We start from the raw sequence: 23,898 nt of genomic DNA on the forward strand, positions 1-23,898 counted from the left end.
CAATTTATAACACTTAAAACATTTGATAATGGCACTTTGAAGCCGAAACCATGATTTTGCAAGTGTAAATGTAACACTGTAAATAAGCAACAGTCTAATGGCGGTACTGCCTTTAAAGAAATTTATTACCTGTGTAAATAAAATTATCGGATTTTCAGTTTGATAAGTCATGGATGTAAAATATTCACACGATTTTTTTTTACAGAAGAATGGAGAAACTGGTAGTAGGCGACGTCGGGGTAGATCAGTTTTGGTTCTGGGGAAATAATGGAACACACGAGGCAATACTGACCTTAATACTCGTCTTAGATAGCTTAACGAATGGCAAACCTAAGTTTATAGGATTTGTAGACTTAAAGAAAGCTTTTTGAAATGTTGTCTAGAATATACTCTTTTGAATTCGGAAGGTATCAGGGGTAAAATACATGGAGCGAAAGGCTATTTACAACTTGTACAGAAACCAGACGGCAGTTATAAGAGTGGAGGGGCATGAGAGGGAAGTTGTGGTTGAGAAGGCGGTGAGACAGAGTTGTAGCCTACACCGATGTTATAAAATCTCTACATTGAGCAAGCAGGGAAGGAGGGAAGGAAACAAAAGCAAAATTTAGTGAAGGAATCGATGATCAGAGAAGAAATAAAAACGTTGAATTTTGCCAATGATGTATTCTCCCAGAGAGCAAAGGACTTGGAAGAGCATTTGGGCGGAATGGACACTTCTTGAAAAAGAGGACGTAAGACAAACATCAACAAAATGAAAACAAGAATAATGAATATGGTCGAATAAGATCAGGCGACGTTTAGGGAATTAAAATAGAAAACGAAATGCTAAAAGTAGAAGATGAGTTCTGCTATTTCGGCAGTAGCATAACTGACGATGGCCAAAGTAGGGAAGATATAAAATGTATACTGGCGGTGGCATGAAAAGCGTTTTCGAAGAAGAGAAATATGTTAACATCGAGTATAGGTTTAAGTGTGAGGAAGCCTTTTCTTAAGGTTTTAGTGTGGTTTGTAGCCACGTATGCAAGTGAAACGTGGACGATAAACAGTTCAGACAAGAAGGGAACAAAAACTTTTGAAATGTGATGCTACAAGGAATGGTGAAGATAAAGAGCTAGATCACGTAACCAATGAGAAGATACTGAACAGAAATGGGGGGAAAATAAATTTTTGGCGTAACTTAACTAAAAGAAGGGATCGACTGATAGGACACGTTCTGAGATAGAAGCGGTCACCAGTTTAGTTCTAGAGGGAAGTCTTGTGGATAACAATCGTAGAGGAAGACCGACGGGTGAATATAGCAACCAGTTCTAAAAGCATGAATTGCAATGGTTATTCAGAGGTAAAGAGGCTTTGCACAGGATAGAGTAAAGTGGAGAGCTGCTTCAAACCAGTCCTCTGACTGAAGACGACAACAATGAAGTAATTCTTTCATTTATTATTGTCTAAGTTTAGGAGAATAACACCTTAGCTGGTACAACCTGTGTATGTAAAGGACGTAGTTGGTATCATCGGGATCTACATGAGACTGTTCGAGGGTGATGATGATGTACAAGCTTACAGGAAAGTAGCAACGCTAGAAAATTGTAGCGAAATGCCGGAAGACTTTCATAGGATCGACGTAAACAAATAAGTATTTTTAGGTATAATACTCCATTTATGTGAAAAATCACACGCGCGCACACACACACACACACACACACACACACACACACACACACACACACACACACAGCGACAGCGAGAGAGAGAGAGAGAGAGAAAGTGCTGCTGTTTAACACATATATTTTCCTGCAGTGTATACCGTAAAATATTGGAAAATATCTTTCCAACTTCATTATCTTTCCTAGTTCACTGCCTCTGCAATAAGCAATCTATGGTACGCACGTCTATTTTATATTGAAAAGCAGCATCTGAGCAGTGAACTGTATTTCTATTATCCCTTCACTATGTAGTGCAGCCACACACTAGACAGTGATTTTTCATTTTCACTTCTGAATTTGTGGTCGCTATCCAGTTCAGGACAGTGCTGAAGTTCTGAACAGAAACATGAAACTATGTCTGGTGACGAATATATAATATTTTACAATGTATAATGAAATTATAAAATAAAAGTAACATGCTATAGATATTTGTGTACTACAATTAACAAACGTAGTCTACACTAGAAGACTGCTTACATTCCCCACTGTTTTAGGTATACACTGACTGAGGAAAGCTTCAGATTACTTCATGTAGTACTCCAACATTTGTTTACGTAAGTACTTTCTCCGTGTAATCTCGATTATTTTGGATCTGAAAAGCTTTGGCAATGTGAAGCAGTGTGGCGGAACTAAACTTACAGGTGTGCCCTTCGCTCTTCGGTTATAATAGAGCTATTTGAGTTCACTTATGGTACGAATAAACACTTCGATCTTTCCCTACGCTTGTGCTCGTCTTTCAACGCTGCATAGATCTATTGTACACTAACACATAGCAATTTAAGGGGCGGAAAATGGCGTACTCCTAATCTGTGCGTTGTCTCCAGAACGAAAAAAAGGGTTATTGTATTTTTTGAAAAGTGTTCTTTGCTACTGGTTCACGTTTCTTTTCCGTATTCCAAGAATCTAAAATGGAAACAACTGCAAATTAAAGTATGTTAGTTATTTCCACAGGTCGAGCAAGTTTGTTTCTGATCTAAATCCATTTCTACTATTTTATTTTTATCCTTTAGTCATTTTTGTGTGGTTGTTTTGCTAAGTGAAAACGTGTTTTCATTGTGAATTACTGAGTGATTGTGCTGTGTTATCTGCAATTAGTTCGCACAGAAAAATAGGTAATTACACTAATAGGTACTAAACCAAGCCTTCAGAGCAAAAGGTGACGACGCGGTGTTCCGTAAACGTCGAGTATTTATACATTAGAGTGTCAAAACACTGAACCACACAAGCAATTGCTGTATTTGACATACGGCCGTACTGTTTGGTTAAAGCAGTGCGAACTCGTTCTTTGGTCCGCTAAAAGCTAACGCCCATCATCGGCTGTAATATAATTATATTTATTTTGTACAAATAACGCCTCAAATTCTCATCTCTGTTTCAGGAAACTGCCAGTGAGCGTTTCTCGTTATTACACGTTTTATTTTACCCAAATAAAACATGATGAATGTCTGAATTTAATCAGTACTGCATACATTTTTGTTTCATATAAATCCAAAAGTTATTTATTTAAGTAAGTGCAATTTGTGTTTAATATTCACTACATACCGCGTTCTTTCGTTCTGTTTACCACCAGCATTTTGGTTTGTTTGTTGCTCGTATATATTGACTTTTGTTTTGTTTGTATTTACTACTGTTCAACGCTGCACATTCCTTTATACAGCAATCTGTCAACGCTTTCATTTCCACAGTACAAACAGGCGCATCTACGTCTGTCATCTATGGGTATCCCTAGAGCTCGTGGTAGACGGTACCTCGAAAGTACTACATACGAGGGTTGGAACTTAAAATGTAGCAACTATTTATTCGCAACCGATACAAAAGAGTTACATGTTTGCACCTGTTACTGTCCTTCAGAGTAATCACCAGCCTTGTGTAGAACCCGTTTCCAGCGATGTGGAAGGCGTAGTATACCGTTAGCAGAGCCTGTCCTGTTGATGGTGCGAATGGAGCTGTCTACTGCCAGTCGAATCTCTGGAACAGTACTGGAGCGAATGCCACGAAGTGGTTCCTTCATCATCGGAATCAAATCAAAGTCACAAGGACTTAAGTCTGGGGAGTATGGTGGAAGGTTCAGTACTTCCAAGTCCCAACGACCGAGCAGAGCAGCGTCAGCTTGGGCTGTATGCGCCCGCGAATTGTGAAAATGATGGGTGGGGTTGCACAGAAAGTGTCGCCGCTTCTTTCGCAAAGCTGGTCGCAGGTGATGCTCCAAAACCGAACAGTAATACTGTGCACTGACGGTCTACCGTGGAGGAACGTAATGCGTTAGGATAACACCATCACAGTCGTACACGAGAATCACCAAAACTTTAGACCGCTCCATGCACACCATCAACAGAACAGGCTCTGCTAACGGTATACTAAGGCTTCCACATCGCTGGCAATTGGTTCTACACAACGCTGGTGACTACTTTGACGGACAGTGACAGCTGCAAACAAGTGACTCTTTTGTATCCGTTGTGAATAAATAGTTGCCACTATTTAAGTTCCAGCCCTTGTATTACAGTTGCTGCCTCTGCCATTAACGGATTGTGGGACGAGTAACTGCCATTAGGTCTTTGTGGCTGTAGGAAGTAGCCTAATTTCACGATCATAATAAGTACTGGAGGGAGAGTATTTATAGACCCCCTTTCCAACCCTGTGAATAACAGTTCCAGCAATTTTCTAAGTAGATTTCCACAAGACATAAGTATTTTCTTCTTTTTTCTTCGAGTGTCCGTTAGTTAAACCAATAAAACCCCGATTCTTTAAAGAATCGAACGCTCACGTATAAAACAGTTTCAAACTACTAATTACTTTACGAATGGGTTAAGTCAAGCATCGTGAAAAATTATGGAAAAGGATTGAAATAATGTTTTAAGTCTGTTGAAAGTCGCGAAGTGGTATAATTATCAAATGCCAGATGAGTATAGTCTGGATAAGTTAAGCCCCGTTTTAAACATAAGCTAATTCACACATTTCAATGACTATGACATCATATATCCGGAACTATATGGCGTACGGCTATATAATTTTGCAGGAACATTCAGTAGTATATGCGAATACCATCTGAAAAATGTGTTGCGAAAGTAAATACACATAGTTTCTGACACAAACGCTGTCTTGTAGTGTTAAATCCTTAACGTAAGATTTTACCTCTTAATGGGTAGATTATGACAACTTTATAGATTTTTAGATTCGGTCAATAATTGTGCGAATTTTGAAAATAAAATTTTGTTGCCTCTGGTAGCTGCTAGATAGATGACCTGCAACTGGAAGTGTGAACCGTGAATCATGATCCATGAACCGGAATAGGCGTTTAGTAACATAGATTGTTCCTCATATTGTCTTTACTCCATCGTTAGTGTAAAAAATCTTGATAGAGTTAGAGCGTGATAATGAAAGTAGCGTTCCGTGTTCCTCAAGAAAGCGTGGTATCAACCTTATTATTAAAGATATACGTAAAAGATGTAGCAGAAAAAAATTTGAAGCTTCTGTTTCATATCGGATATCACCTTTAATACCATAGTTAAATAAAACATTTCTCGTGTTTCTAGTCGCTTTTGACATATTTTAAGGTAAAATATTAGCATTGTTTTACACATTTATTTTTACAGTGTTATCATTCGGTTTACCCTTACTAGCGAAGCGCTCTCAGCCTAACATTGCTTCTGTTACTAAAACTAATAACAGAATCATAAGTTGATAACGGTCGTATTTCATGATAGGAAATGCAAGCACTATAGCAAGAACAAAATTCTATACAATCATAGTAAGCAAAAAGACGAAAATGCGTTGTGAAACATTCAGGAACAAGCAAACCAAAGGAGCTCCAGGAGAAAGAATTACACTGGTCAACAGTGATTTTGTCGGCAATTAACTTACACTGAATTTAGGGTAACTTTATGACCCTGTATTCGAATATGTCACTCGTTTTGCTAGACTGGCGCCATTTACTATTGTAACGTACAATACGGGAGAAACAAAAATTTAAAATATTAGTTGAGATACATTGTGTACACAGTCAAACGAAAATGAGAAAAACATATGAAAAGGTTCACAAAAATGCAGTTTCATTGTTCATTCAGCATGTAATAGAAAAAAACAGGACAAAACAGACAGTTTTTTAAAAACATTACAATTAGCATATGGGACAACTCCGCCTGTGTGATTTTCTGTGTTGATCGTCAGGACAGTCACGCTGAAGATTCCAGCAGTAGTCTGCCATCATGTGCTTGTCCCATCTACCTTGATATCGTTCTTCCATCACCTGAAAATCTTGATGGAATATTTCACCTTGTTCCTCGCTGTAGTCAGCAAGATTGACCGGAAATCTATCAAGATGGCTGTGCCGCTGTGGAGGTAGTGAATCTTAGTGCTCGTATTAGTCCCCAAGCTTTTGAAGTTTCTGAACATGTTTTGCACCAGTTCTTCATACTTAAGTGCGTTGTGATTACCTAGGAAATTCTTGACAACAGAAACAAAACTGCTCCAGGCAGATTCTTCAATGCAATTCATAACCTTAATGAATTCCAAACCATGTGTAAGCTTCCGAATTTGGGGACCATAAAATATACCAGCTTCTAATTTTTTATTTCTGAGTCCAGGGAATGATTTGCATATATATTTGAGACAGTCACTATTTTTGTCCAATGCTTTCACAAATTGCTTTATTAGACGAAGCCTGATATGAAGTGGTGGAAGAATGATTTTGTCCCTGTCAACTAATGGTTCTTTAAGGATATTAGCTGCTCCTACAGTAAAGATATTTCTTGATGGCCATGAAACTTTTTCCCAGTGGTCATGCTTTGGTCTGCTGTCCCACATGCAAATAAAGCAAGGGAATTTTGTGTATCCACTTTGCTGTCCAAGCAAAAAGTTAACCATTTTTAAATCAACACAGATAGGCGCTTGGTGTTGACTATAACGAAGTTTATGGAGAATTATCTGGATATTTTTGTATTCCTCATGAAATTTCGTCGAGTGGCCAATTGGGATGCATGCACAGCAGTTACCATTATGCAGGAAGACACATTTTAGGCTTCTGGTTGAGCAATCGATAAAAAGCCTAAAGTCTCGAGGTTGATATTTTGGTAGTCCCACTGCAGTAAATAAGTGCACCATCTTGACTGAAGTATGGAAGTAAATCTTCTTCTCTTGCCCGGTAAGCTGTGATTTTACTTCCTGGTTGTAGACAATTCTTCTCATTTACTCTAGATGCCAGTTCAGAAGACTGTATAGAAAGATCGAGGTCTCTTATCAAATCGTTAAGCTCTTCCTGACTGAAGAGTTGATGTCTTGTGAACTTCCTTCGTATTCATATTCACTACTACTACTGTTCACGTCCTTTAAATCATCACCATCTGAAGGAAGTAGTTTTGGCAGAGTGGTGAACACTGGTACAGGAATGTTATCGCTATGTGGCACAGGTCGCCTTGCTGATTCTAAATGGGGATATTCCCACTTACGGTTCTTGTAGCGATTAAACCTTTTACATTGAAAATTCAAAAATAACAATCATTATCTACATCTACATCTACATTTATACTCCGCAAGCCACCCAACGGTGTGTGGCGGAGGGCACTTTACGTGCCACTGTCATTACCTCCCTTTTCTGTTCCAGTCGCGTATGGTTCGCGGGAAGAACGACTGTCTGAAAGCCTCCGTGCGCGCTAGAATCTCTCTAATTTTACATTCGTGATCTCCTCGGGAGGTATAAGTAGGGGGAAGCAATATATTCGATACCTCATCCAGAAACGCACCCTCTCGAAACCTGGCGAGCAAGCTACACCGCGATGCAGAGCGCCCCTCTTGAAGAGTCTGCCACTTGAGTTTGCTAAACATCTCCGTAACGCTATCACGGTTAACAAATAACCCTGTGACGAAACGCGCCGCACTTCTTTGGATCTTCTCTATCTCCTCTGTCAACCCGATCTGATACGGATCCCACACTGATGAGCAATACTCAAGTATAGGTCGAACGAGTGTTTTGTAAGCCACCTCCTTTGTTGATGGACTACATTTTCTAAGGACTCTCCCAATGAATCTCAACCTGGCTGGCTCTTGGCTCTTAGCACTATGGGACTTAACATCTATGGTCATCAGTCCCCTAGAACTTAGAACTACTTAAACCTAACTAACCTAAGGACATCACACAACACCCAGCCATCACGAGGCAGAGAAAATCCCTGACCCCGCCGGGAATCGAACCCGGGAACCCGGGCGTGGGAAGCGAGAACGCTACCGCACGACCACGAGATGCGGGCAATCTCAACCTGGTACCCGCCTTACCAACAATTAATTTTATATGATCATTCCACTTCAAATCGTTCCGCACGCATACTGCCAGATATTTTACAAAAGTAACTGCTACAAGTGTTTGTTCCGCTATCATATAATCCTACAATAAAGGATCCTTCTTTCTATGTATTCGCAATACATTACATTTGCCTATGTTAAGGGTCAGTTGCCACTCCCTGCACCAAGTGCCTATCCGCTGCAGATCTTCCTGCATTTCGCTACAATTTTCTAAAGCTGCAACTTCTCTGTATACTACAGCATCATCCGCGAAAAGCCGCATGGAACTTCCGACACTATCTACTAGGTCATTTATATACACTCCTGGAAATGGAAAAAAGAACACATTGACACCGGTGTGTCAGACCCACCATACTTGCTCCGGACACTGCGAGAGGGCTGTACAAGCAATGATCACACGCACGGCACAGCGGACACACCAGGAACCGCGGTGTTGGCCGTCGAATGGCGCTAGCTGCGCAGCATTTGTGCACCGCCGCCGTCAGTGTCAGCCAGTTTGCCGTGGCATACGGAGCTCCATCGCAGTCTTTAACACTGGTAGCATGCCGCGACAGCGTGGACGTGAACCGTATGTGCAGTTGACGGACTTTGAGCGAGGGCGTATAGTGGGCATGCGGGAGGCCGGGTGGACGTACCGCCGAATTGCTCAACACGTGGGGCGTGAGGTCTCCACAGTACATCGGTGTTGTCGCCAGTGGTCGGCGGAAGGTGCACGTGCCCGTCGACCTGGGACCGGACCGCAGCGACGCCCGGATGCACGCCAAGACCGTAGGATCCTACGCAGTGCCGTAGGGGACCGCACCGCCACTTCCCAGCAAATTAGGGACACTGTTGCTCCTGGGGTATCGGCGAGGACCATTCGCAACCGTCTCCATGAAGCTGGGCTACGGTCCCGCACGCCGTTAGGCCGTCTTCCGCTCACGCCCCAACATCGTGCAGCCCGCCTCCAGTGGTGTCGCGACAGGCGTGAATGGAGGGACGAATGGAGACGTGTCGTCTTCAGCGATGAGAGTCGCTTCTGCCTTGGTGCCAATGATGGTCGTATGCGTGTTTGGCGCCGTGCAGGTGAGCGCCACAATCAGGACTGCATACGACCGAGGCACACAGGGCCAACACCCGGCATCATGGTGTGGGGAGCGATCTCCTACACTGGCCGTACACCACTGGTGATCGTCGAGGGGACACTGAATAGTGCACGGTACATCCAAACCGTCATCGAACTCATCGTTCTACCATTCCTAGACCGGCAAGGGAACTTGCTGTTCCAACAGGACAATGCACGTCCGCATGTATCCCGTGCCACCCAGCGTGCTCTAGAAGGTGTAAGTCAACTACCCTGGCCAGCAAGATCTCCGGATCTGTCCCCCATTGAGCATGTTTGGGACTGGATGAAGCGTCGTCTCACGCGGTCTGCACGTCCAGCACGAACGCTGGTCCAACTGAGGCGCCAGGTGGAAATGGCATGGCAAGCCGTTCCACAGGACTACATCCAGCATCTCTACGATCGTCTCCATGGGAGAATAGCAGCCTGCATTGCTGCGAAAGGAGGATGTACACTGTACTAGTGCCGACATTGTGCATGCTCTGTTGCCTGTGTCTATGTGCCTGTGGTTCTGTCAGTGTGATCATGTGATGTATCTGACCCCAGGAATGTGTCAATAAAGTTTCCCCTTCCTGGGACAATGAATTCACGGTGTTCTTATTTCAATTTCCAGGAGTGTATATTGTGAAAAGCAATGGTCCCATAACACTCCCCTGTGGCAAGCCAGAGGTTACTTTAACGTCTGTAGACGTCTCTCCATTGATAACAACTTGCTGTGTTCTGTTTGCTAAAAACTCGTCAATCCAGCCACACATCTGGTCTGATATTCCGTAGGCTCTTACTTTGTTTATCAGGCGACAGTGCGGAACTGTATCGAACGCCTTCCGGAAGTCAAGGAAAATAGCATCTACCTGGGAGCCTGTATCTAATATTTTCTGGGTCTCATGAACAAATAAAGCGAGTTGGGTCTCACACGATCGCTGTTTCCGGAATCCATGTTGATTCCTAGAGAGTAGATTCTGGGTTTCCAAAAACGACATGATACGTGAGCAAAAAACATGTCTTAAATTCTACAACAGATCGACGTCAGAGATATAGGTCTATAGTTTTGCGCATCTGCTCAACGACCCTTCTTGAAGACTGGGACTACCTGTGCTCTTTTCCAATCATTTGGAACCTTCCGTTCCTCTAGAGACTTGCGGTACACGTCTGTTAGAAGGGGGGAAAGTTCTTTCACGTACTCTGTGTAGAATCGAATTGGTATCCCGTCAGGTCCAGTGGACTTTCCTCTGTTGAGTGATTCCAGTTGCTTTTCTATTCCTTGGACACTTATTTCGATTATGGTGGTTTTTTGGCTCTCGTCACAGCATTGGAGCTCCAAAGTTTAAATCCCTTCGTTTACCATTAGTCCATATTCGTTAAGACTCGATAGAGCTTTTCAAAACTTTATGAGCCGTCCAATGTTTATCATGGTCTTCCAGTTTAATCCAAAAATACGCAAGATAGGCCTGTTTCACAAAGTCAGAAATGTTCTTCCGTTGTTTTTGCGGAGTGTATTCTCCAAAAACTATAGCAGAACACACTCCTAGAAGCTGTGAGACACAGGAGGGCGACTCAAATTACTATCACGTCCCATAATCTCACTTTCTCCTCTATAACGTTTAACATATATGATATTACATTTGTTCATATGCGATCACAAAATATAAAATGAATAGGCACACAGAATTATGAAATTGACAACCGATTTATTGATAATTTAGCGATTAAATGCTACATGTCAGAGATAGCTCGTATCTAAGAAACTAGAGATAATTGGGCAAATCCGTTATCAGATTCAGCTTACCAAATATATCCAGTATACGTTCAAATATCCCTGGCAACAAGAATTTTTTTTTGTAGAGCTGTGTTACGCACTGCAGGACTTCTGCGAGCAACCTTCTAGAGGATCGCATAAATGATTGAGACAGTAAATTTCGTGAGGAGTCAAACTGAAATCACAACCACACAAGAAACACATGATAAGATCATATAAACATCGATTCACCCTAATAACTAACTAATCAAAGCTATTTTTTTTTACATTTTCCGTCAGATTTTTAACTTAGCAGTTCACCGGCGTGATTCAAAAAACTTTTATCTGTAAAAAAAGAATTTAATTTTGAACGTTGTATTTAACATAATAATTTTTGATGACTACCGGTATCTCTTCGATATTCTGAAGTTGTGAAGGCCTCCTACTGTTTCCAGAATATTCCATGGAATGAGATGCTCAATATTCTGTTCGTCCCTAAGGGCGTTTGTGAAACTAGTTAACCCCAAAAGTCTCTCTTAAGGCTTTCGAGAAGGCTGCATGGAAATAACAGAGAACATGTAACTAGTAATTTATTTGTCCGAGGAACGAATGGGAGTTGTTACACTGCAACCAACCGACCGAAACCATTTATGGTCACTAATACCTTCTCACAGTTGCTACTGAAACTGATAACCAGTTAAACCTACTACTTGATAGCTCAGTGTCATTTGGTTGCTTATAAATCTTAGTCTTAGATACGAAAAGGAATGAAATATATCTTCAGTTCGCTTTCGATTAATTTTACTGGTCACTCTCATGAGACCTCCAACCCATTACTAACGATTGTACGGCTATCTTTCCCAAAGAGTATTTATTTCCGGTTAATGATCTACTTGCTTAGAATATGCTGCTGAAATTGCTCCAGACGTTTCAAAGGTTCTTACAATGTCGACCCCACAAACAGAGACGCTATGTTTTCATGTCATTCACTTCCCTCCACTACCAATAACCACATTTCTAGGAGTTCTCGGAATGTATAAGTCATACGATATATTTTTGCTGATAGAAAACAATATTTGAGTATAGTATGGTTCAACTTAAAGCAAGCTAACCATAGTTATGCTGTACCCAATACGCCTTTCTGTCACCAACCCCACTCTCCCCCGGAGTGAAATGTCATTGAGGCTCATCAATCAGCACAGCAGCTCCAAAAATTGTGTGTTCTACGCTTGCATTGACTGAAAAAAGTGAAAAATCCAGAAGGGGAGCAGAAACGAAATGAAACATCACGTGTTGAGAGGGTATGTGCAGTTTTTTCAGTGATTGAGACAGATTCACATAGAACTTTGCAGTATGAGCCCATTTATCTCTCCGACGTTGTAACTTCTGTGGAGTGGATGTATGTACTGATTCGGTTGGGAAGAGTATCTTAAAACGGTTGTGTATCCTTCTGAGACAAGCTCACCCACTGGTGTCTGATATCCTAGATACTGGCACTGGGATGGAGTTGACGTCCAACTGGTCTCATAAACGATATATCGGAGATAGATCTGGTGATACATCTAACCACGGGAGTTCCTCAACACCAAGCAGACAGATCATAGAGGCACGTGTAGATGAGCATTTTCCTACTGAAAAATGTCAGGAAGGTTTGACATACCGTTTTGCCCTCAGAGTATCCCCAGTCACCACCAATCTCGACCTGAAATCATGCTCTATGGTTCCTCACACCATGGTGCTAGGTGTAACGCCACTATGCCTCTTCCAAACATTGGAAAATCGTATCCCCATGTAGCCGCCATACTCGGCGACGATAGTTGTCTGAAGTAGTGCAGGACCGCTATTAATCGCTGAACACAGTGCGACGTCAATCAACAGCAGTCCATGCTTCCTAGTCACGACAACACTCCAACCGCAGTCGATGCTGTTTAGTGTTAACGGCAGCCTACGCGTGGAATGGTACTTCTCTAGTTCGGCTGCTGCTAGTCTCTGGTCAATGGCGAATTATGACACGGAGTGTTCGAGGAAGTCCATTAACCGTCTCGCTGTCAGGTGCAGATGCGAAGGGCTATGATGTGCTTGGTGCACTACACGGCGGTCGTCCCTTGTTGTGGTCAGAGGCGGTCGACAGGAAGCTTGACAACAAGTATGTGCGCCGTCATGTCCACTTGCAGTCCAACATAGAGCCACTGTCACGCTCGAAGACCCTACAAATCTCGATATTGAACGATTCGACCAGCCAGCCAAAGGGAGACCGATAACAAAGCCCCTCGCAAACAGAAACAGGTGCCTATTACACTGTCTCTCGTGAGTACGAAGCATCTCCTTCACAGTGATCAGTCAACATCTGTCGCTGTTCTCGCCCATTATATACCCTACCAGGCCTGGTAACAACACTAAACCCGAACAGCACTGACACACTATGGCGGTTGTTATCACAGAAAGTTGCAACTCTAATCATTTACATATCCATCGATGATATGTACGTATACGAAGTAAACCATGATAGGGACAACGACTCGCTGTGGCCGAGCGGTTCTAGGCGCTTCAGTCTGGAACCGTGCGACTACTATGGTTCTAGGGGACTGATGACCTCAGATGTTAAGTCCCATGGTGCTCAGAGCCATTTGAAAAATTTTTGGACCACGACTTCTGGGTATTCTTTGGTCAGATAGAGTAGTTATTTTTCGATTAACTTTACATATCACCTTCGTCACACCGCTACCCTGTTCCTAAGGCTACCAGCGGTTGTTCTATCATCATAGCACCTAACAAACGTAGTAAGTCACGTATTTAGCAATTCTGGGTGAAATAACTCCAAACATTCCAGAGTTAAATATTACCACTTCCTTACCATCATACCTCCTCCCTCTCCTCCTACGTGGGAGTGGCAGTAGTGTGTTAATCCCTCGGCCATTGGCTTCTGGTAATATGTTTACCAAGTTGGGTTGAAATTTCTCCAGGCGCCCTAGAGTTATGAATATGTATACACCAAATGCACAATTTAATACACCCATTTTTATATACAGAGTTTGATAAAACGGTGCCGATTGACTTCGAGCGTTGTGGATGCTGTGTTGAGGAACAAATTGGCGATAGGCAACCATATGCTCACAAATGGGGCTGACACCACTCAGATTGCGTCTAACACTCCAAAATTAGCACATAACGTTCACCCATATAACTTCTACGGCGTGTGACATGACTGGATGACCTTTCTGGACACGTATTCCTATCCTGAGGTTGTTCCTAAAAGCTCTCTCTGCAGCCTTTTAAGTTTGTTGCGCTCTTCTTGTTACACTCTGTATATACAGAGTGTTCGAAAATTCACGTAACAAACTTCTAGGACTTGTGGCCGGGAGTGAGTGCATCAAGTCTTGAATAGGAACCCATGTTCGGAAACGTGCCGTTTCAGTTCTACGACAGTTTCACTTCAAATGTGTAACTCATCAGCTTCTACTTAAGGAACTGAATTAGGCGTAACGCAGTACAATTATTAGGAAACAATTCGAAAAGGAACATAACGAAACATCCACTTATCACTGAAGTCATTTGTTTGTATTAACACTTAAATATTACGTGTTTAAATTACTCCAAAACAAATGAGATCGCAGCATACTGTACGTAAGGAACAGCAATGATGCATTACAGCAGCGGCTCGATGGGGCGACCACCATCCTTGTTAGAGACATTGTACCTACGAAACATGTTCCGGTACACACTTTCTCTACCACCTGGTGTCTCTTCAGTTTGTAGTGCAGCGGCCAGAGCTCGTGCCAGCAGATCTTCCTCTGTCGCTACAGGAGTCTAGTAAATCAACCATTGCGTAAGACGCCACAAGAATCAGTGTCCATAGGAATTAAGCTGGCCGGAGTGGCCGTACGGTTCTAGGCGCTGGAGTCTGGAGCCGAGCGACCGCTACGGTCGCAGGTTCGAATCCTGCCTCGGGCATGGATGTGTGTGATGTCCTTAGGTTGGTTAGGTTTAAGTAGTTCTAAGTTCTACGGGACTGATGACCTCAGAAGTTAAGTCGCATAGTGCTCAGAGTCATTTGAACCATTTTTTCCGTAGGAATTAAATAGGGCGATCGCGGCGTCACGCGGTCGGACCACCTCAGCCTATACACTTGTCACCATAGCGTCCGTTGAGATGTCTCTGAATCACACGTGAGAAGTAAGGTGGTGCAGCATCATGCTGAAAGCACTTTTCCTGACGGACATTCAATTGAACAGCTTTCAAGAATGGGTCCAATGCGTTTTGTAGAAACTTGTATGCGAAACCAGTTATCTGCCAGTTAGCTGCCCACACGTTAATACCAAACCGGCACTGAAACTGAATTTTCTCATTTTTAGAGTACTGAAAGGTGATCTGTTTTAATTGAAAAAAAAATCATTCAGCTGCCAAGATTGCAAAAAATATTTCTTTATTTAAGACAACAGGTTTTAACAGACCTTGCTTCATCTTCAGCTCTTAACAGCTTATGTTGTAAAAAATGTTCATTTTACGCTGAACCTTATGCACAAGATGTCAGTTGGATAAAAATCAGCAACTTATAAAAGGTTTGTCATCGCTGAAATATTTAAAAACGTAAAGCCTTTTATAAGAATAAAACGTTCTCGGTTTTCAAGCCGCGTCAATCCGAATAAAATCCTCGAGCTTTCGATGACCATCTCCGCCATCGTCGTCAGGAGTTCACTTACTGCCGGGGCTGCTACAGTTTCTCGCTTGTATAGGCATGATGACATCATCAGCAGCTAGTTGAGCTATTGCCTGTGGCAGCACCGATGACGTCAGGTGGCGCCAAGGGCAGGCGCCACGTTTGAAACTGCCGCTCCCGTGTCGCGCATCTGTCTTTGCTTTCTTTCGGTGTCCAACGCCCACCCCCTTGCCCTGCTGAGTGTGTACCGCTGGTCTCTGTTGAAATGGTTGTTGTTTAAACGAATCTCGGCCGCTTCCTTTATAACGGAGTCCCAATATGTACATGCATCAGCCAACACTTTTGTATTTTCGAACTGTATTTTATGTCCATTTTCTAGGCAATGCTCCGCTATGGCCGACTTGTCAAGCTCCCTTTGTTTTATAAGGCGCTTGTGCTCAGTACAACGCCCCGCAATCGTGCGAATTGTTTGTCCGATATACACATGCTGCCACATTCACATCATACACGTCGGTCACTCGAAGAGCAACATATCTCGTATCTCGAGGGCGGGCTGGAACACAGTAAAGCATGGGCGACAGGGAGATTTAAATTATCTAGGTTTGAGGATGGGGTATAATAACAAGCTTGAGATAGGGATTGTTGGTAGACATACGTTCACAGGCGCAGTAATTGAGAAGACCATACCTATAAACACAAATTAGCGTTCTTCAAAAATGCCGTGCACAGAACTAATTCCATCCCGCTCAGTCCTCAGAAAAAGGGTGAAGAAATGAAAACAATTACACAAATAGCGATTTGATACAGGTATAATAGGTAGGATATAATTAGCGTTAGAGCACAGAAACCAACAAAATCGAAAAAAGTTTAGAGTAATGCCAAACTGGTGAGGTTACGTAACAACAAATGGGTGAAAATTGCATTCCGGATGGACACCTGGAGCAGATGCTGAAGCGTTAAGCCTGGAACAAGTGAGATTTGGTAAGCCGGAGTTTATGAAATGAAGTGTCTAGATTGTTAAATGAAATGCGTGGGGCAAAGGGGAAGGAAGTTTAAAATAAGGTTTAAAGAGCATAATAATAAGGAGATTGGGTCATCAGCAGTGGCGAAACTTCAGTAGTGAGCAACATTCGTTGGGTAACGTCACAGACAGCGTGAGGATATTGCACTTTGAGGATAAAGGGAAGCGCGGAGTTTTTGCACATCAAGCCAGGAATGCATCAGCGAGTTCAATGGAAAGACAAAAGTGTCAAACGGCCATTTCTGGACAGATTTTACCGACGTCATCCTTGGGAAGCAGCCGCCAACTTATTCGAAATAGCAGCGTTAGGTTTTATGTTTTATATTGACCATTCCACACTGACGGAAAAAAATCTCAGCACCAAAAATGACATTTCAGGAATACATTTGTTGAGGTATCGTATTTAATGATTACCATAGCAAGATTACAGGTTAATACGAACGCTAGATAAACCATTGCAGATGTGAAATGCTGATAAATTAAATTTTTGGCGGTAGCTAATGGTGTAGAAGCTTTAAGGCATATGGTACGACAGGACGATATAAATATTTTTTTATATGGTGGCCCTTACGTGTAGTGTGACGATTCTTTTATAGCACTTTATGATGGAGTAACATAGTCCCGAAACATACTGCGCTAAAAATGTCACCCATTTGACAATTGGTGGCGTAACGTTCTCAGTAGCGAACATGTAATAATGTAGAAAAGCAGTTCTGTCAAAAGCTGATAACACGGAGTTCTCTATTAAATACGTAAAAATACGGTTTGTGGATGCAAACAAAAATGCAGTATAACGAAAGCGATATTCTTATAACGTGTTTAAATCGAGCACTTGACACACGGGTCTGTAAGCAGCAACAAATATAAGTAAGTCCACAGAACACCACATGATGAAACCAGCTTCTTTTTTAAATGAAATTAAAACAAGTACAGAATCATATACTCCACGCAGTATTACGGATGCGAGCAGAAATCAAGCAGTACACGAGCAACGTGTAAGGAACGATCAAAAGTTGCAGTTCGAAGACCGTGCGATCCAGAACCGTTATGCTAGTCAGGCAAAATCACCGTGAGAGTTGAGGCAATCACCTCACCGACACACCGACTAGAAGATATCCGTTTGGTAAAACAGCACGTCGTGCTGTTTGAAGCAGTCTGTAACTGCCTGCTACACATCCTCGTCATGAAGGAATCGTCGACCATCCAAGGCGTTCTTGAAAGGACCGAAGGCGTGATAATTGCATGGGGAGAGATAAGAACTACAGAGCGATTGCTCGAGTGTCTTCCATTTGAGTTGGCGTAACTTATGCATCACGATATTCGCTCTATGGGGACGTACGTTATAGTGTAGCAGCAGCACCCCTTGTCGTAGTTTTCCCAGACGTTATTTTCGATGCATATGCTATCTCATACACATTCTTCATTCTCCGACGCATGTCTGCCGGAGTTTATCCTACTGCAAGTATGAAAAGAACAACAGTACGTTGGTCCTTTTCGGATACGTTTGGTAATAACGTCACCACAGTTCACGTTTCCGCATTTACCGCATGCACATCGGAAAGACACGAACGTCACATTAATCTCTTGCCTACATGTTGGTGCTTATACAGACTGCTAACTGAGGACTGCTAACTGAAAACCAATTACATCAGTATTTACTTCATTTACAGAAAAATAATTATAGCTATTACAAGTTTGTTTGATTTGTGGGGCGCTCTACTACAAGTCGTATGTTTTTAGGTTGTTTAGTGGCTCCAATTATGTGTGGCAAAAGCAAGCCATTAATGCTTATTTTCCCTGGGCAGCAGGTCAGGTGTTGAAGTGTGGACGCGTAGTCGCATAACGGTTGATCTATACTGACAGGCGTACTCCACAAAATTTCCGGTCTTGTGCATGATTGTAGAAAGATTGTTCAGGATAGGACAAAACAGCCAACACATTCATGTTTGTATGTATTAAGGTACCACATGTAAAAAAACCCGCGCTTGTACTGTTACGCCAGTGGTTCCCAACCTTTCTTAGACCATTATGCATGACTGCAATCAAACATTAGCTATTACCCCTCTCCCCCCCCTCCCTCCCTCCAATTTCCTCCTGCCGTCTGTTGCCTCTCACTCCCCCCGGCTTTGGCACCTAACTGTAGAAAGATAGACTTTTCTTGAAACACTTCCAATCCATCTGTGGCATGAATCAGCAAACCAGAGTTTAGTAGTATTAGTTGAAAACAGTCTTGGTTGCAATTTAGTTTATTATTTATCAACTACTCCTTTCTCCCTATTAGGGCATCTTCAAGCTGATCTCAATTTGGTATTTCTTACCACGATCCTTTTGACAGTGTAGCTAAACAGTGGGAGTCACGTCCATCTAGATTCTAGAATGTATTTACTGAGGTTAACGAAGGCGATGTTGGCCTGATGTACTCGACTATGCCCTTTAGCTACGTTGCATTTACACTACACCAACGCCCTCTACGGAAACTTTTTGATCGCTACTTATATGTTTGGATTAGATTAGATTAGTTTTTAGTTCCATAGATCCGTGCTGACGAGATCCTCGTGGATGTGGAACATCTAAATTTATTTTTTTTAAAGCTCTAATAACGATGCTAATAGTGTGAGTATATACAATACATCATTATTTAAGGTGAAGGAACAATACTAATAGTTTGAGTATATACAAGACATGATTTGTTTCTATTAAAAATTCGTCAGTGGAATAGAAGGAGTTGGCCACTAGTAAGTCTTTCAGGCTCCTTTTAAACTGATCTTTATTTGTAACTAAATTTTGTATGTTTGCTGGCAAATTATTGAAGAAGAGTGTTCCTGAGTAGTGGACCCCTTTTTGAACTAAAGTAAGTGCTTTTAAGTTCTTGTGCAGATCATTTTTGTTCCTGGTATTGTATGTATGAACTGAACTGTTTGTTGGAAAAATAGATATATTATTTAGTACAAATTTCATTAAGGAATAAATATACTGAGAGGCATTAGTTAGTATACCCAGTTCTTTGAAGAGGTTTCTGCAGGACCTCCGTGAATTTACTCCACAAATAATACGTATTATACGCTTTTGGACTCTGAAAACTTTTGTTTGACTTGAAGAATTACCCCAAAATATTATACCACATTACATTATGGAATGAAAGTAGGCAAAGTATGCAAGCTTTTTCATTTTTATGTCGCCTATGTCTGCTAACACTCGAATTGCAAATACAGATTTTTTAAGGCGTTTCTGCAGTTCTGTGGTGTGCTCCTCCCAACTGAATTTATCATCAAGTTGTAATCCCAGGAATTTAAGACTGTCAAACTCTTGTATCTGCTCTTCTTCATACTTTATGCATATGCTGGGTGGAAACCTCCTACAGGTTCTGAATTGCATATAGTGAGTCTTTTCGAAGTTTAATGTCAGTGAGTTGGCTTTAAACCATTTATTAATATCCATTAAAATTATTAATATCCGTATACAGTACAGTTTAAAACGTGCCCATCATACAAGAAGTCGTAATCAGGAACACAATGCGATGAAAGCGGCTGCTTTTTACTACGAAAGTAATCCAGATATGGGAGACTTTAAATCACGGAATAGGAAAACGTGATGATAGATTGATAAGACTTGCAGCGCCTCAAGTGACCCGGCAGCTAACTGGGTTCGTGTTAGCGGAAGTCACAGTACGATTTCAGCGCTGCGGGCGTTTACCTTGGTGACTTGGGCGTTCTTGAGCACGTGCAGGTTGTGGCGCGGCTTGCGCAGGAAGGCCCTGGCGGCGTTCCACCTGGTGCCGTTGCGCACGGTGCCGGGCAGCAGCCCGAAGCCCAGAACGCCGCCGCCGCCGCCGCCGGCCGGCCACGCGTTCAGGTCCTCCACCAGCGACTGGTTGAGCTCCGCCACCGCCTCCAGCAGCGCGCCCAGCAGCGGCTCCTCCTCTGCGAACGACTCCACCGCCAGCTCGCCGCCCACACCTGCGCGTATCGGTGTCACCCACTAGTCCCACAACTCGTATGGCTTACGATGTATGACACATAGTATGAGGGTGAGTCAAATGAAAACCTTAAATATTTTTTAAAATGTTATTTACTGTGCAGAAGTGGTATAAAGTTGTATCACTTTTCAACATAATCTCCCCCACGCTCAATGTAAGTCCTCCAGCGCTTACAAAGTGCATAAATTCCTTTAGAAAAAAATTCTTCTGGTAGTCCGCGCAAAGACTCACGCACCGCTTGGTGTACCTCTTCATCAGAACGAAACTTCTTTCCTCCCATTCCGTCTTTGAGTGGTCCAAGCATATGGAAATCACTCGGGGCAAGGTCTGGTGAGTATGGTGGATGAGGAAGACACTCAAAATGCAGGTCTGTTGGTTCAAATGGCTCTGACAAGGGAACCTCCCCATCGCACTCCCCTCAGATTTAGTTATAAGTTGGCACAGTGGATAGGGCTTGAAAAACTGAACACAAACCAATCGAGAAAAGAGGAAGAAGTTGTGTGGAACTATGAAAAAAATAAGCAAAATATACAAACTGAATAGTCCATGCGCAACATAGGCAACATCAAGGAGAGTCTGAGCTGAGGAGCGCCGTGGTCCTGTGGTTAGCGTGAGCATCTACAGAACGAGAGGTCCTTGGTTCAAGTCTTCCCTTGAGTGAAAAGTTCAGTTTTTTTTATTTTCAGACAATTATTATCTGTCCGTCCGTCCGATGAGATCACTTTTTTGGGAATGATTATCACATACACAAGAAAACCGAAATCGATCAAGGTAGAAGAATCTTTTAACCCATTCGCCAAGTGTACAAATTAGGTGGTAGACAACATATTCCTGTCATGTGACGCACATGCCGTCACCAGTGTCGTGTAGAATATATCAGACGTGGTTTCCTGTGGAGGAATCGGTTGACCTATGACCTTGCGATCAAATGTTTTCGGTTCCCATTGGTGAGGCACGTCCTTTCGTCTACTAATCGCACGGTTTAGCGGTGCGATCGCAAAACACAGACACTAAACTTATTACAGTGAACAGTGACGTCAATAAACGAACGGACAGATCATAACTTTGCGAAAATAAAAAAAGTAAACCTCCCATGCGAGGGAAGACTTGAAACTGCTCACGCTAACCAAGGGACCACGGCGCTCCTGGGCTCACATTATTCTTGATGTTGCCTATCTTGCGCATGGACTACTCAATTTGTATATTTTGCTTATTTTTTTCATAGTATTGATTGGCGACTCCATGTTGTCTTGTGCACTACGACCAGATAACAGGTATACTTGAAAAAAGAGACAGCATTGGTCGCATATTTTTTACTATCGCAAAAACGATTTTCTGTCACTGAGTGACCATCTTCAGTGCTATATTGTATAACTTAGATTAGGATGCACTGTTGTCACTAAGCTTACGGTAATCACATAGACATCACATCACATAGAGTCTATGTGATTGCCGTAAGCTTAGTGACAACAGTGCATCCTAATTTAAGTTATACAATATAGCACTGAAGATGGTCACTCAGTGACAGAAAATCGATTTTGCGATAGTAAAAAATATACGACCAATGCTGTCTCTTTTTTCAAGTATTTTTTCATAGTTCCACACAACTTCTTCCTGTTTTCTCGATTGATCTGTGTTCAGTTTTTCAAGGCCTATCCACTGTGTCAACTTATAACTAAATCTGAGGGGGGTGCGATGGGGAGGTTCCCTTGTGAGCACTATGCGACTTAACTTCTGAGGTCATCAGTCGCCTAGAACTTAGAACTAATTAAACCTAACTGACCTAAGGACATCACACACATCCATGCCCGAGGCAGGATTCGAACCTGCGACCGTAGCGGTCACTCGGCTCCAGACTGTAGCGCCTAGAACCGCACGGCCACTCCGGCCGGCAAATGCAGGTCTGTGATTGTTGCAACTGTTGTACGGGCAGTGAGGGGCTATGCATTGTCATGTTGCAAAAGGACACCTGCTGACAGCAATCCACGTCGCTTTGATTTCATTGCAGGCTGCAGATGATTTTTAGGAGATCTGTGTACGATACACTGATGACAGTGGTCTCTCTAGGCATGTATTGCTCCAAAATGACGCGTTTTTCGTCCCAATAGAGAGTCAGCATAACCTTTCCTGCTGATAGTTCTGTTCGAAACTTCTTTGGTTTTGGTGATGAGGAATGGCGCCATTCCTTGCTCGCTCTATTCTTTTCTGTTTGGTGGAAGTGAACGCAGGTTTCTTCCCCAGTAACGATTCTTGCAAGGAAGCCATCACGTTCTCGTTCAAAGCGCCGAAGAAGTTCTGCACAAGCATCAACACGTCGTTCTCTCATTTCAGGAGTCAGCTGCCGTCGCACCCATCTAGCAGACACTTTGTGAAACTGGAGAACATCATGCACACTGTGGTGTGCTGACCCATGACTAATCTGTAAACATGCTGCAATGTCATTCAGTGTCACTCGGCGGTTTTCTTTCACTGTGGCTTCAACTGCTGCAATGTTCTGTGGAGTCACAACTCGTTGTGCCTGACCTGGACGAGGAGCATCTTCCACTGAAGTCACACCATTTGCGAACTTTCTACTCCGTTCGTGACAAACATGCATCACCTTACTGAATCTTTATTCGTCGATGAATTTCAATAGGTTTCACACCTTCACTACGCAAAAACCGAATAACAGAACGCTGTTATCCGTGGAACAAGTCGCAAGTGGGGCGGCCATCTTTATACTGATACTGTGACGGGACGTGTGCATCTGCACTATGCTGTCCCCTACAGGCCATTCTGCACGCTGCTTGTAGCACGCTTACCAACTTACAGGTTAACGGCGCGAAGTTTCGATTTGTTATTACAAGTTTAAGGTTTTCATTTGATTCACCCTCGTATATGCATAATACAAAGTGTTCCTAAAAGGCTATAAAACTTTCAGAATTCATACAAACTTATTCAAACGACTAAACTTAAAGAAACCGAATTATTTTTTAAAACCTATATATTTTCAAAATTGTTTACAAATCAACCTTATACCCTTCAAAATTCTCTCCCTTACAGCTAATGCGTTTGTTCCACTGGTGCCTCTACTGAAACATTACTTGTAGTCGCGTTTAGAAATGGCTGACAGCTCTTCCCTCGTTTTTTTCTTAACTTCTTCGACATTGTCAAGTCGTTGTCCTTTCGTGCACCTTCTCATGTGTCATGTGTGGAAATAAGAAAAATTCGATCGGAGCCAGGTGAGGCGAGTAAGGTCCGTAGGGCAGCGGAACCGTGCCATTTTTAGCCAAAATCTGTCTAATAGAGATGACTGTGTGCGCAGGTACATTGTCGTGGTTGAAGAACCAGTATACTGTGTGCCCAGGTCATTTTTGACGAACACTGTTGCGCAATCTTCTTAAAACTTCCAAATAAAAGGTTTGATTGACAGT

At 42.6% G+C, this 23,898-nt stretch overlaps 1 protein-coding gene across 1 annotated transcript in view; it reads right to left on the bottom strand.

Annotated features, from left to right (window-relative positions):
* The window catches only part of LOC126095495 (glucose dehydrogenase [FAD, quinone]-like), a 183,273-nt gene that overhangs the window by 124,257 nt on the left and 35,118 nt on the right, over nt 1-23,898 (bottom strand). The window contains exon 3 of the mRNA XM_049910284.1: nt 20,203-20,465. Within this exon, the coding sequence (XP_049766241.1) occupies nt 20,203-20,465 (263 nt within the window). The remainder of the gene's footprint in view (nt 1-20,202; nt 20,466-23,898) is intronic.

This window comes from Schistocerca cancellata, chromosome 8 (assembly GCF_023864275.1).
Source record: "Schistocerca cancellata isolate TAMUIC-IGC-003103 chromosome 8, iqSchCanc2.1, whole genome shotgun sequence".
Taxonomy (NCBI): Eukaryota; Metazoa; Arthropoda; class Insecta; order Orthoptera; family Acrididae; genus Schistocerca; species Schistocerca cancellata.